Source organism: Dendrobates tinctorius, unplaced genomic scaffold (assembly GCF_039654945.1).
Source record: "Dendrobates tinctorius isolate UK_male_01 unplaced genomic scaffold, ASM3965494v1 ptg000046l, whole genome shotgun sequence".
Taxonomy (NCBI): domain Eukaryota; kingdom Metazoa; phylum Chordata; class Amphibia; order Anura; family Dendrobatidae; genus Dendrobates; species Dendrobates tinctorius.
This window is the reverse complement of record NW_027361714.1, coordinates 74,687,731-74,703,035: the sequence shown is the minus strand read 5'-3', so window position 1 is coordinate 74,703,035 and position 15,305 is coordinate 74,687,731. Positions and strand designations below refer to the sequence as shown.

The window sequence follows — 15,305 nt, the reverse complement described above, 5'->3', positions numbered from 1 at the left end:
TACTGAAACTGCCCTCACTAAAGTCTCTAATGATCTATTAACAGCTAAATCAAATGGTCATTACTTCATGCTAATTCTCTTGGATCTCTCTCTGCAGCATTCGACAGTGTGGATCATCAGCTCCACCTCACTATGCTCTGTTCCATTGGCCTCAAGGACACTGTTCTCTCCTGGTTCTCCTACTATCTCTCTGACCGCTCCTTTACTGTATCTTTTGCCGGTTCTTCCTCCTCCTCACCTTCCCCTTACTGTTGGGGTTCCTCAAGGATCGGTTCTAGGCCCCCTCCTCTTCTCCTTGTACACTGCCCCTATTGGTCAAACAATCAGTAGATTTGGTTTCCAGTACCATCTCTATGCTGATGACACCCAATTATACGCTTCTTCTCCTGACATCACGCCAGCCTTTCTAGAAAACACCGGCGATTATCTAAACGCTGTGTCTAACATCATGTCCTCACTGTATCTGAAACTGAACCTGTCAAAGACTGAACTCCTTGTGTTTCCTCCTTCTACTAATGTACCTATACCCGACATTGCCATTTCCGCGTGTGGTTCCACTATTACTCCCCAGCAACATGCCCGCTGTCTTGGGGTCATACTTGACTCCGAGCTTTCCTTTGCCCCCCACATTCGATCACTGGCTCGCTCTTGTCATCTGCACCTCAAAAATATTTCTAGAATTCGACCTTTTCTTACTTTTGACTCCGCAAAAACTCTTACTGTTTCTCTTATTCATTCTCACCTCGACTATTGTAACTCTCTTCTAATCGGTCTCACTCTTACCAAACTCTCCCCTCTCCAATCTGTCTTGAATGCTGCAGCCAGGATCATATTCCTCACCAATCGTTACACCGATGCCTCTACCTTGTGCCAGTCATTACACTGGCTACCCATCCGCTCCAGAATTCAGTATAAACTTATTACCCTCACCCACAAAGCCCTCCATGGCTCAGCACCACCCTACATCTCCTCCCTTGTTTCAGTATACCACCCTACCCGCTCCCTCCGTTCTACTGATGACCTGAGGTTAGCATCCTCAATAATCAGAACCTCCCACTCCCGTCTCCAAGACTTTACACGTGCTGCGCCAATTCTTTGGAATGCACTTCCCAGGTCAATACGATTAGTCCCCAATCCCTACAATTTTAAGCGTGCCCTAAAAGCGCATTTATTCAGACTGGCCTACCGCCTCAACACATTAACCTAATCTATCCCTGGGTGGCACAGCCAAAAGTTTTACCATAACCAGGTTCCCCGCCTCATGTTCCCACATGCTTTATGCATCCATTAGCCCTCTGTGCCTGTACTGTTACACACTTAACATTATGGCTGGTCCATACAATCAGGGCAACTGTTACCACCCACCTTTCGTGTCTACCTCTTTCCTCATAGATTGTAAGCTTGCGAACAGGGCCCTCACTCCTCTTGGTATTTGTTATAATCTATGTGATTATTGTTATGCTGTAATGTCTATTGTCTGTACAAATCCCCTCTGAAATGTAAAGTGCTGCGGAATATGTCGGCGCTATAGAAATAAAATTTATTATTATTATTAGAGCCCAGGCAGACGACCAAAATTTTGGTACGAGTGTGACACGTTAAAACAATGCATCACACTTGGACCAATTTCTATTCAGTGAAGTAGTGCACGTGTCCTTTTTCTTTGCCTCCAATAGTCAAATGGTGCATGCCCTTCCATGTCTATGGGTCTGTCGAGCACATCGTACCGCAATCGAATAACATAGGTGCGATCTGATTTTCATGGAAAGACTGAAAGAATAGCGAAACCTTTTTTTTTTTTTTCCAATTCTCCACATCTGCTAAAAACATATCCCTGTGATTGGCAATCAAATCAAATAGGGTTTTCTTGTATAGAGAACATGCGTTCGCCTGCACCTGCTCTTAATGAAATCTAATTGTATTATTACAATAATGGTGGTTTTTCCTGAAGGTTAGAGATGCTGAGAAGGCTCCTACTTCCTTTTTATAATTCATTTAAGACTTATGATTACTGTACAGTAGATGATTGCTGATGATTTGCTCTATTCTAAATAGGCAAAGAAGAAGAAGAACATATCTCATGACACATTTGGCACACAATATGGTAGAATCCATATGCAAAAACTGGATCTGAGTAAGTTACAAACTCGGAAAGTGAAGGCACTGAAGAAGAGACCAGCAGAGAAAATGTCCGCAGAAAATGAAGACAGCAACCCAAAGAGAAGCAAGAGTGAGTGACACGCTGGACAGAAATCACAATATTCCACTGTCGGGACTTAGATACCAGCAGCAGCTGATTTATAGGACATTGGGCAGGACTTCACTAAAGACCTGAAGCAGACTGTTCAATTCATTTATATTATATATATTTTCCCTGTAAGAAAACGTGTACATATAACCTTATTCTCTGCGTAACAGCACAGCAGTTCTGTGCTCAGTGGATGTATGGGAAATGGCATCGGCTGACTTGCACACAATCTGCTGTTTTACATAATGCTAATAAAACTGCCTTCACTCTGCACAGGTTTTCCCTTATTTTCTTATTGGCTAATAAAAGTGCTGTATGTGTTTACTATGTGGCCCCAATCCACTAAATACTTTACAAAGTTCCAGTTAATTAGGTGTATATTTCAGGTCTTTTTTGGCGAATTAAGTTGTGCATCCAAAATGTAACACTAGAGGTTGCTGTAACACTAAATGTAACACCAGAGGTCGTGGCTAGTTCTGGAGCTTCACTATGAAGAGTCTTACAAGAAATATACAAAATACATTATAAGAGTAAAAACTCCAGTGTAACAAAGTAAAACAACTTTTATTTATCCCATATTATGGTTTATCCATACTTGACTATGTATGGATTGGAAAATAAAAATAGAAATCGAAACCAAAATGATTAACCCCGCAATGACCGCCGATACGCCTTTTAACGGCGGCAATTAAGGGTACTTATGCCTCAGCACCGCTTTTTAACGGCACTGAGAAAAAAGTGTATAGCACTTCCCAGCAGAGACCCCGGAGAACATGATTCAGGTCGTTTTTTTTTTTTAGGAGGATTAGGGTTATGGTTGGGAATAGAGTTAGGGGTGTGTTGGGGTTCCGATTAGGGTTGTGAGTTAGAATGGGGGGGTTCCACTATTTAGGTACATCAGGGGGTCTCCAAACGCAGAATGGTGCCCACCATTGATTCCAGCCAATTTTGTGTTCAAACAGTCGATTGGTGCTCCCTCCCTTCTGAGCCCTGCCATGCACCTAAACAGTGGCTTTCCCCCACATACGGGGTATTGGCGTTCTCAGGAGAAATTGCACAACAAATTTTCTGGTCCACTTTCTCCTGATACCCTTGTGAAAATAAAAAAAATTGGTTCCAAATTAATTTTTTTGTGACAAAAGTAAAATGTTAATTTTTTTTCCTTCCGCATTGCTTTAGTTCTTGTGAAGCACCTGAAGGTGTTAATAAAGTTCTTGAGTGTGGTTTTGAACACCTTGAGGGGTGCAGTTTTTAGACTGGTTTCAGTTTTGGGTATTTTCTGTTATATTGACCCCCCCCCTCCCCAAACTCACTTTAAATGTGAGGTGATCCCTTGGAGTGTCGCCTCCATGTATCCTCTCCTGCGACGTGGGACACCATGCCGGACACAGCCCTGTCCACCCTGAGGTCGTGAAACCCTAGGCTGCACAGAGGAGCAGAAATAGTCTGTGCGGCCCCCACTGCATCACCAATGCTGAAAACTGCGGTGATGGAAGGAGGCAGATGGTCCCTCTCCACCTCCCTAACAAAGGGAAGGTGGATCGAGGGTTCCCTGCACCGTCCAAAACAGCAGCAGAGAGCATTTTTTTATTTTTCTCTGACCTGCTGGATAGATCTGCATACTCTGCCATCCGGAAGCTTCCGGGTAAGTGCCGGGTCTGAAGCGGCTGGAGGGCTCTGCGCAGCGGACCAGGCAGCGGTGGACAGCGGATCCACGTTTTTCTCCTGTGGGGAGGGGGTTTCTTTCATTGTCCCTGCTTGCCGGCCGGCACCAAAAATTTAGTCCCCGGCTTTGGCCTTGTGTAGGCCGCAACCCGGAGGCTCTGCCTGTGCTATGATGCGTTTCGGTGGCTCCTCCCTCTTTTTGGGTGCTTCTCGTCCAGGAAGAAAAGCGCCTTTGCAAATATCAGCGGCCATTTTTCATCATCCTGCCTCTTCCATACACGAACTGGCATCCGGAAGCGGCTGCTCACACCTTCATCTCCTGCTGCTTCCGGACTCGATCTCGAAGTGGTGACTGCCTAGCTATATATGAAGCTGATAACAGCGCTATTCCAATGCGGACCCTGGGTAAGGAGGCCCGCTCCCTCCCCCTCTGCTGTATTCCCCATTACACTCTTCACTAACCCTGCAACCCAAAATGTACTCATGAGCCCTCCGCCGCCACCGATCCCAGTGTGTCTAGCCCTCCTGAGTGGGCTTCATCACTATCGCAGTCCATGACTTCTCTGGCTAAATAGATTGAATACCTCCGTGATCCATCTGTGTAGCCGAGCGTCGGAGCGTTGGTAGGACTGATACTGTGCTATCCTCTCCTACACAGGAGCCGTCGGCCAGCAGGAGCCGCAAGCATTCTAGAAACGTACAGGCATCTAGAAAATGGATCCGTAGCATGTACCTTGGCGTCCGTGAGCTCTGTCTCACCAGAGATTTGCAGCGAACAGGACTCAAATCTGGACTTCCAGAGTTCCAGAATATGGGGGATTCGCTTATCAGGGCCGTCAACCAGACTCTGAAGGTTGACGAGGATTCCGGTTCTGTCCCGGAACTCGCAGTCTCAGGAGGCTAATCACCCTCATACAGCGTTTGCCATTCACCCGGAGGTTCGGGATATACTTAACCGGCAAAAAGAGCGACCTGATAAACGCCTCACAGGTGAGAAGCCTCTTGAGGTGAGGTACTCTCTTTTTTTCAACTAATCTGCAGAAAGATTGCGCTGAATCTCCTGCTGTAGTCCCGCCAGTATTTTGTCCTGCTCCAGAACCCTTCTATCCTGGACGGAATGGATCATCAACCCACGGAACGCGGGGGTAGCTAAACCCATGGTCATCTAGACGCCCCTTTTAGATGGGCTAGTTGCGCTGCACTATCAGCGGCAGATGCCATCACGTTCTAAAGGACATTATGGCTCAGTAAATAGAAAACAAACTTTGTGTGTAAAAGGTCTCTGACATCTCTTCCTTCCCAGAGTGGCTGTTTATTTAGAGTGAAGCTGGTTCACCTTGTCTCTGATGCTATGGGAGGAAAGAGCAAATTTCCTCCGCAGCAAGGCTTAGACATCCTTTTCGGTGTCCACAACAAATCCGTTTTCAGACACCATAGATTCACTGCGTTAAGACGGAATCATTGTTCTGGTCCCAGTAAATAAAGGACGCAAAGGGTTCTACTGAATCTGTTTGCAGTTTGGTCATTACTTTGGCTGCATGGGGTCCTGGCAGGTATGAACTGGGGCTGAAATTCAGCCTTGGCATTTGAAATCATACAGGCCCATGCTGTGCCCATCCCTAAGCACCTGATAGGATACATTACTACAAATATTACCCTGGATACAGGAAAGCAAGATTTACTACAAGTCCATTATTTCTAATAATATCCGTGGTCTGCTGGAGTCAGCGACTTTGTGCTCCATCACAACTCTTAATAGTATGGACGTCTTGAGAACACCGTTTCTGCTAACAACATAGCAGACAAGGCAGCCTACGACCAGTCAGGCCCTTCTGGCATTGGACAGAATTACCGGATGGCCAGTCCGGCTCTGGGATCAAAATCCAACCATGGAGGTTATCGGACCTGCAGCACCTATGTGCAACAGTCCCGGGCAAGTGCTCTGAACCTGAGGCCCCATTGGTTTTCCCTGCAAAGGATGCATGGGATTAATGTGTCATGGGGCATTCTGTGGTACAGCTTCATTTTGCAGGGACTGGGATCTAGACTGCACTATACCCCCCCCCGAGTGGGTTTGGTCGCTGTCGCAGCCCATGGCGTCACTGGTCACAGCAATACAGTCCCTTCATGATCCTTCCTCTACTGGTCGGGGTCTTTGCCAGCCTGCCTCGGATGATTCCTCCATCCCTAACGTAGCATGTGGGTTCAGTAGATTAGCACTGGAGCCTTGTAGAGCTGGAACCTTGGGTTCAGATCCCACCAAGGATCATGCAAACTTGTCGATTAAAAGAGGGGAGTTTCTAGCATCCATCGACACCGGGATGCTTACCTCCATATTCCGATTTTTTTTTTTTTTCCCCTCTCTAGACATTCCTGTGCTTCGCTATTCCTAAACAGCATGCTACCGCGCCCACAGTGCCCTCGAAGGTCATGATGGCCGTCATGTCCAGCTTGCACTCTTTGGGCGTGATTGTTCTGCCCTACTCTGACGACCTTCTAATCATGGGTCCGTCACCCCAGGACTGCACGAAGTGCCTTCGTATCACTGGCGATACTCTTTCTCACCTGAGCTCCCTGATAATTGTATACAAGTCTTCCCTCGTTCCAGCACAGCGGATATCCTTTTTAGGAATGACCCTGGAAAACTCCGACTGTTGGTGATTCTCCCTCAAGACAAGGTCCAAGCCCTTCAACAAGGAGCCTGCGCTTTTAGCCACTCATCCCATCAGTCCATCCGGTTTGCCATGAGGGCACTGGGGAAAAATGAAAGCGGTCTCCTTCGCTCAGCTGCATCTCCGTCCCCTGCAGAATGATCTTCTAGTGGCTCGGGACAGGAACCCGTTCTCCCTCGACTGCCGGAGCCACTTGCCCCGGCGGGTCAGACAACCTCTCGGTTCGTGGACATTGAGGTCTTCTGTCTTCCAGGGGAAATCCTTTCTCCCGGTTTAATGACTGGTAGTGACTACCGATGCCAGCCTCCTTGGCTGGGGAGTACTTCTTTCATCACCACACTGCTCAGGGGCACTGGTCAACTCATGAGTTGAGCCTCCCCGGGAAATCCGAACAACCAGGATAGCCCTACAACAGTTCCATTATCTCCTGGCAGGTCACCCCATCTGAATTCAATGAGACAAAGCCACGTCTGTCGCATATATCAATCATCAAAGGGGTACCTGCAGCAGGGCGGCCATGTGCGAGGTAGCCCATATTCTCCGATGAGCAGAGAGGAGCTGCTCTGTATTTTCAGCAGTCCATATCCCAGGCGTGAAAGATTGGGTGGCAGTTTTTCCTAGCCGCCAAAGTCTCACCTTGAGACAGTGGGAACTTCATCTGGAGGTCTTTCTACAGATATGTATTCACTTAAGGACTCTGGTCGTGGATCAGTTAGCTTCAAGGTTGAACGCCAAGGTGCTCCACTTCAGAGCCCGGTCTCGGGATCCCAAGACCATCAAGGTGCATGCACGGGTGTCTCCGTGGCATCAGTTTCGTCTTCCGTACGTGTTTTTTTCCTTGCTTTCTTTTATTCTGAGGGTCATCAGGAAGATCTAAGCGGAGGGGACTCCAGTAATCCTTGTCGCCCAGGTTTGGCCACACTGGGCGTGGTATGCAAATTTAGTGCAGATAGCCGCTGATGTCCTGTGGCAACTACCGGATCGTCCAGATCTGCTCTGCCAACGTCCGTCTTATCATGAGAACCCGGAGGCCCGGTGTTTAACGGCCTGGCCAGTGAACCCCAGGAGCCATCTCAAGCTGGGTTCTCTCATCAAGGGTTTCCCACCATGATTATCATTGGAACGCCTGCATCAGCTAGCATCTATCACCGTACCTGATAACCTTTTTCGGATTGTACAGGTACCGCCGACGTCCTCATGTCTTCTCTGTTCCCTCCATTTTGGGAATTTTTCTCCAAACTGGTCTGGAATCAGGTTTGACGCTCTGTCTCTCTCTCTCTCTCTCTCTCAAAGGCCAGATCTAGGCCTTATCTGTTTTATTCCAGCGCAGGATTACCTCCATTATGTAAGTGATGATTTTCTTTTAGGATGTCTCCCATGTGGTATTCCCCTATAGAATGCCGTTAGAGGTCTGGGACCTTATAATGGTCCTGGGTGCTCTTCAGCAGATGCCTTTCGAACCATTGCAGGATGTCTTGTTGCCAGTTCTGTCTTGGAAGGTCTTCCTTTCATGTTGCAGTGACATCGCAGTGCCATCAATCAGGCAAGTCTCATAGCTAGCCACTCTGTCCTTTCAAGTTTCTCTACTGATTTTTCCACCAGGACAAGGTGGTCATTGAATTGCCTCCGTTCTTTGTTGTTCAAGATGGTCTCATCATTCCACATTAATGAGGACATTGTCCTTCTCTCTTTTTGTGCAGCACCGGTACATCGGTTGGAATGAGCTCTTCACACCCTCGATGTAGTGAGGCCTCTCAGAAGGTTCATCTCGAGGACGGTGCCCTTCAGTAAGTCGGATGCCCTATCCTTGCTTCCTGAGGGTCTCAGGCAGGGTTTAGCTGCTTCAGGGCCACAATACCAAATGGATTCACTTGGCTATTCAGAAGTCCTACCGCATCAGAGACAAGCCTATCCCAGCAGGGATTAAGGCACACTTTACTTGGTCATGGACGCTTTTTTGAGCGATTCGGCATCCACAGAACAGTTCTGCAAGGCTGCCTTTTGGTACTGCCTACGTTTCTCAGACTTCTACACATGCGGCCCTTCGCAGATGTATTCTGCAAGTGGTGGTAGTGCAACTTTAGTCAGTTGGGACACGGGGGTCGATCTGTTATATGGTTCCCCACCCAGGAACTGCTTTGGGACGTCCCGTGGTCTATGTCCCCCAATGAAGCGAAGGAGAAATCGGGATTTTTGTGAGTACTCACCATCAAATCCTTTTCTCCGAGCCACTCATTGGGGGACACAGCACCCACCCTGGTAATCTTTTGGCTTGTTTTTCTTTAATTTGAAGTGTTGTACTCTGTGATGTTAATGATCTCCTACTGCTTTTGCACTGTACTGGTTCTCTGGGAGCCAGCAGGAGGGTGTATACTGCAGAGGAGGAGCTAACTTTTTTTGTATTCACTTTAGTGTCAGCCTCCTAATGGCAGCAGCATAACACCCCATGGTCTGTGTCCCCCAATGAGTGGCTTGGAGAAAAGGATTTTACGGTGAGTACTCACAAAAATCCCTATTTTGTGCGATATGACTGATATAAGGGTACAAAAATTAAGTTTGAGAATTGCAAAATTTTTGCTAAATTTCCGTTTTTTTCATAAACGCAAGTTATATCAAAGAAATTTTACCACTAACATGAAGTACAATATATCACGAAAAAGCAATGTCAGAATTAGTGGGATAGGTTGAAGCATTCCAGAGCTATAACCTCATAAATTGACAGTGGTCAGAATTGTAAAAATTGGCTTGGTCATTAATAAGTACAAAATTGGCTCTCTCACTAAGGGGTTAAAATGAAGATATTTTAACTTTTTGTACAAATGCTGGACTGATTATTTAACTGTTAAAATAATAAAAATTCATTAGATCTGATGGCTGAATGTTTAAAGCTTAAATCTCGTAGTGGAGTTTCTGTGTTCAAATCCCAGGAGCAGAAGAAGACTTTTTGAATCCTGCATTGAGCATGAGATTGGACTCGATGACCCTGGAGGTCTCTTACAACTCTAACATTCTATCTTTCGAATTCCCCGTAAAAATAAATAACTCTTATTAATATCATAGCATAATGCACATGATAAAATTAATAAAATAGAAAAGGGAGTATAGCATATAAAGATCCCATCTACAAAGGCAATTAGTAATGCAAATGTGTACGAAAATCCAGATGTTTTTATTGACAGAGGACCAAGTGGGCAAATGTCAATCAAAGTATATAAAAATATAAATAGTATATATCTATGAAGGCAGAAAAGAAGCTCACCACGCTTGCAGATAGCCAAGAACCTTGTAACTGGACGGTGCTAGGTCCAGCTGGTGTCGCACAGCAATAACAAATGGATGGGGAATGCAGCACGTTCATCCCGATAAATTTAAAAAATTCACTAAAAAGAACACTGTCCAGGAAAAAATGTTAAAATGGATGTGTTTGTGGTGAAAAATGCCCTTAATCATAGTATATGGAAACAGTGATATGTCACATTATAGCCAATCACAAGAATCGACCACTGCAAAGTAAAAAACAGATTACCACATCAGAATCGATATTAAAGTGTCTCATATACAAAATTATTGTCTAACTAATAAATAAAAAGCCATCATTTTTTGAATTCATACCATAGAGAGGTTTGGTTAGGTAACAATCCCAAAAGCCTCTACTCTGATGAATGTTTTTGCCAGTCTACCCCCTCCCCTTTTAGGTAATTTAACCTTTTGAATGTTGCAGAACAGTGGTAGCGGACCTATGGCACGCGTGACAGAGGGGGCACTCAGTCTCTAAAAGGTTCGCCATCACTGCTGTATAACTTGCAATGTTTAATGTAACTATTATGCACATTTACAAAGTGCTCCTCCGCTCCAGAATACGATGCATTTTTACTGCTAATATTAGAAAGGTGTTCTACAATAAGTCTTTAGTTTCCTAATGGTGCAGCCTATATAGCGTATGTGACACCCTGGATTCAATACAGTACACCACATGGTGTCAATTACAGTTGATAATTTTATCTTTTGCTTGACTTTTACCATGTGATAAATTGAAATAGTTTTTTTCAGTCACCAAGAGAGAGGGGATCCACCGTTCATGGACATGAAACTTTCAAGGTAAAAAAGGTGGCTCCTCTCTGCATCAGTTGGTTTCCTGTACTTGATGTGGAACCTTCAGTAAATCGGTGGTAAAAGAAAAAGAGGATTCCTGGCTCTGGGGTGGCCGGTGGTTGGCAGGGCACGGGCTCTGCTGCGGCTGTTGCCAGAGTGTGCTGGAAGTGCCACGGAGGCCCCACTGGGGTGTCCCCCCTGAGTGAGCATGAGTGGGGCATCGACAGGCGATTGCCGGTACCTGTCAGCCACGCATTCCCGAACATAGAGCAGTACAGCAAGCTGGGGAGAAGAAGGTATGGAGCCTGACTGCAGTGCTAGCGGCAGACGTGGGCGCACAGTAACCCTCACTTCGGATCCAGGCTGTTGCGCGTCAGCCGCGAATCGGAAGTGTGTGGGCCCAGAAGTGGCGTCCGGATGACTCGCTTGCATACAACTTCCAGGGGCGGGTACCAGAAGTGGCTGTGCATGCCGGCCAGCCGTTCCCAAGTGGGGAGCTCCGCGCAGTGGAAAGGGCATTAAACGAGCTGCTGTCTTTTCTGTGGGGCTACCATATGAGGGTGCTCTCCAACAACCTGGCTACAGTAGCCTATATAAACCACCAAGGAGGTACTCACTGTAGTCCATTAATGTTGGTGGCAAGACTGGTGTTTATACTAGCGGAACAGCATCTCCTCTCATTATCAGCCCTGCATATCGGAGGAAAAGAAAATTTCAAAGCAGACTTCTCAAGCCGCAAACAGCTAAACCAGGGAGAATGGTCTCTAAAGAAGATGGTATTCAATCAGATTGTGGACATGTGGGGTCTTCCTCAAGTCTCTTTACCTCCAGGAAGAACAGGAAGATCTGAAAATTCTGCTCTCTGGACCCAGGAGAGAACTCTCACTGTGGATGCCTTCAGGATGGAATGGACCCTCGGTCTACTCTATGCTTTTTCCCCATTGTGCCTCATCCCGTCAAGTCTTTAGGAAAATCAAGGAAGAAAGAAACTGGGAAAGAAAAAGTGCAATAGGGTCTTATCCGATGATAGTAGGGTGTTAGGGAAAGGGGAGATACAACCACCTTGCTAGGATACTGAATGGTAACACATAACAAGCATATAAAACAGCTGCTGCACCGATACAGGTCATATCCAAATATCGGTAAAATTAAAATATTTATTTAGACAGGTTTAAAAGTCAAAATGTTTCGAGGTCACACAGGACCTTTTCATCAGGACAAAACCTGATCTCGAAACACGTTGACTTTTAAACCTCCATCTTCCTCTTTGAGGAAAATCAGGGTAGACGAAGCACGAATTATCCTAATAGCTCCCTTTGACGAAAGGGGCCATGGTTCTTTTGGCTGAAAGCAATGGCAATCTCGAATCTGTGGGTTCTCCCGGAAGACCAGGATCTTCTGTCCCAGGGATCTTTTCTCCATCCTGGATGTCTGGGTTGCATTTAACAGCCTGGAATTTGAGAGGTCCATCTTAGAGGAAAAGGGGTTTTGGCTTGGTTAGTTTCTTAGTTTCTACTCTTCTTGGTAGCAGAAAGCCGGTAACCACAAAGATCTATGGAAGGACCTGGAAAAAAAAAATCTTATCCTCAGGGATGGATCCGGGGGGGAAATACTTTTAACATCTATCCTAGAGTTCTTTCAGAAAGGGCTAAAGCACGCTCTTTCAGTTAAGGTGCAGGTCTCGGCCCTAGGGGCGCTATACAGTTGTGACCTGGCAGGTAATAGGTGGATCACCAGGTTCATCAAAGTCTGTGGTAGAGCTAGATCAATTCCTGCCTGTAAACTAAACTAAATTTAGTTTTGACAGCACTGAAAGAAGGCCCCTTTGAGCCTTTACATTCTGCCTCAGCTATGATAATCTCACTAAAGACATCTCTGCTAGTGGCCCTTACATCAGCCCGCAGAATAAGTGACATCCAGGCTTTGTCAGCAGATTCCCCTTACACTCAAGTTCTGGAGGATAGGGTAGTTTTGAGGTTAGACCCTGCATATCTCCCTAAGGTTGTTACAAAATTTCACAGGTCACGGGAGATTATATTACCATCTTTCTGTTCTAACCATAGCAATCCTAAGTTGGAAAAATTACATATCCTAGATGTTAGGAGATGTTTGCTGCAGTATTTAGAGGTTACGGAACCATGGAGGAGACAGAAGGCCCTTTTTGTATCCTTCCAGGGGTCTAGGAAAGATCTTAAGGTACCTAAACGGACCTTAGTGAGATGGGTCAGAGAGGCTATTAAGCTAGCTTATGTCAGATCAGGTAGGGCCATCCCAGAAGGTCTAAAGGCCCATTCCACAAGAGCCGTGGTGGTATCCTGGACGGAGAAGGCGGATGTCTCCATTGACCAGATTTGTAAGGTGGCCACGTGGTCCTCTCCATCCCCCTTCTATAAACAGTATAGGCTGGATGTGTCTTTCCACTGACCTCATGTTAGGAACAAGGGTTCTACAAGCTGTAGTCCCTCCCTAAGATGTAAATAATTCTCTGTAATTCTCTCGTGGTGCCTTCATGGGTGACTGAAAAACATAGATATTACTTACCAGTAATGTGTTTTTTCATAACCCACTCTGTTGATCAGTGGATCTTTGTTTTGGTCATACCATTTTTTTTTAGGTTTTGGTGGATGTTAAGGATGAATAGGAGTATAGATGTATGATTTATGTATGTATACTAACCTGGGAATTTCCCCTCATGCTCTATAAACCAACTGATGCGGAGAGAGGAGCCACCCTTTTTATCTTGAATGTTTCCTGTCCTTGAAGGGCAGATCCCTTCTCTCATGGTGCTGTCATGGGTTACGGGAAAAAAACCACATTCCCGGTAATTAATATCCTTGTTTTATCGTCAAACTCAGCAAGAAGATTCAGAACCTGATTTATCAAAGCGATTACTCCAGAATCCTGGGATAAATTTGGTCTGAAAAGTCACAAGTCTATGCATTGCGCAGAGTTGTCCAAAAATGTTTCCACTCTTGGCGTTTTCAAAATGGACGGAACAATGGAGCAACAGGGGTATGATGCCACAGGTCGTGGATATATCCTTATTTAATTTTCATTTGTATGATTATGATAAAAAACTTTCTATTACCATTTGCTAAAAGTTTCATTTTTTATTAAGAAAACTTCTCACCTTTGCAACTAATAAAACGCCAAGTTGTGATTGCATCAGTGAAGCATGACAAAACCATAGTTAGCCCCATTCTATGTGGTGACGTTGCAGTTTGCACTATTGCTATGAGCAGGAGCTTTTCTTTTTGTCATATGCCTATAATAAGATAACTATGTCTGGGTATACATTTATGGCTACTGTGTCGTTCACATCTATACTAAAATACGCTTAGGCTACTTTCACACATCAGGTTTTCGGCGTCAGGCTCGTTCCGGCGTCGTGCCGGAGCGCCGGATCCGGCAAATGTTTTGTAAAACCGGATGTGACGGATCCGGTTTTCTGCCGGATCCGTCTTGCGCTTGACAGCCAAAGCCGGATCCGTCTCATCCGGTTCATCCGGTTTTCGATCCGTTTTTCGACGGATTACGCCGCATCCGGTTTTTAAAATCGCCCCTTGTGGCCTTCCGAACGGGATTGGCTACTGAAAAACTATATATAGCGTGTGCCTACAGCCCTTCTTTGACAGGTTGTAGAGGAGAAAGTGCAGGTTGGAGAGAGGAGCAAGTTACTGGCGAAGATGAATGTTGTGATTGGAAATATTTTGAAGCATTTGGCGGATTTTACAGCGGAGGCGAATCGTTTGAGGGTGATTGTTCTGGAGAAGGAGAGAGCGAGACAGCAGCGTATCAGGCATCGTAGACGACGTTTGTGGATCCACCCCATCACAGCCAAGAGAATGACGCGTAGGGTCTATTCTACACTCTGCATGGACCTTAGACGAAACCCGGATACATTTTTTGGATATGTTCGGATGAAAATGGAGAATTTTGATTACTTGGTGGAGCGCATTGCACACCTCATAAGAAAATCGGACACCTATTGCCGCTTCTCTGTTTCACCCGCAGAGTGTCTGATGGTGACTTTAAGGTAAGACACATTTATTGGATATGCTCGCATCAGAGCACACTTTCACTGCAATCTTGTTGGTGGTAGTTTGCATCTCCAAGTGTTATAGCTGAGTTTTGGTATGTAATGCTGTGATTTTAAACTAATTGATTGTTTTTTAATTCCCCACAGATTTCTTGCAACTGGAGAATCCCTTTCGTCACTGCATTTCCAGTACAGACTCGGGATTTCCACCATATCTGGAATAGTGAAGTACACATGCCTTGCACTGTGGGACTCCTTAGCTGAAGAGTTTTTACCAGAGCCCACATCAGAGAGGTGGATTGAAATTTCAGAAAAGTTTCAACAGATATGTCAGTTTCTGAACTGCTTGGGCGCTGTGGACGGGAAACATATCCGCATTGTAAAGCCAGCCGGATCGGGATCGGAATATTTCAATTACAAGAAATATTTTTCAATTGTCCTCATGGCCATCGCTGACGCGGAATACAAATTTATTGCTGTTGATATTGGGGCCTATGGCCTCTCCAATGACTCTCAAGTTTTCAAACTGTCTGCCATGGGGCGTAAACTGTATGGAAACACCTTCCAGTTCCCATCCCCTAGACCGCTG

At 45.7% G+C, this 15,305-nt stretch overlaps 1 protein-coding gene across 1 annotated transcript in view; it reads left to right on the top strand.

Moving 5' to 3' along the window:
* Positions 1-2,519, top strand: part of RPF2 (ribosome production factor 2 homolog) — a 31,103-nt gene extending 28,584 nt beyond the window's left edge. The window contains exon 10 of the mRNA XM_073576004.1: positions 2,056-2,519. Coding sequence (XP_073432105.1) covers positions 2,056-2,238 — 183 coding nt within the window. The 3' untranslated portion in view covers positions 2,239-2,519. The remainder of the gene's footprint in view (positions 1-2,055) is intronic.
* Positions 2,520-15,305: the final 12,786 nt, after the last annotated feature.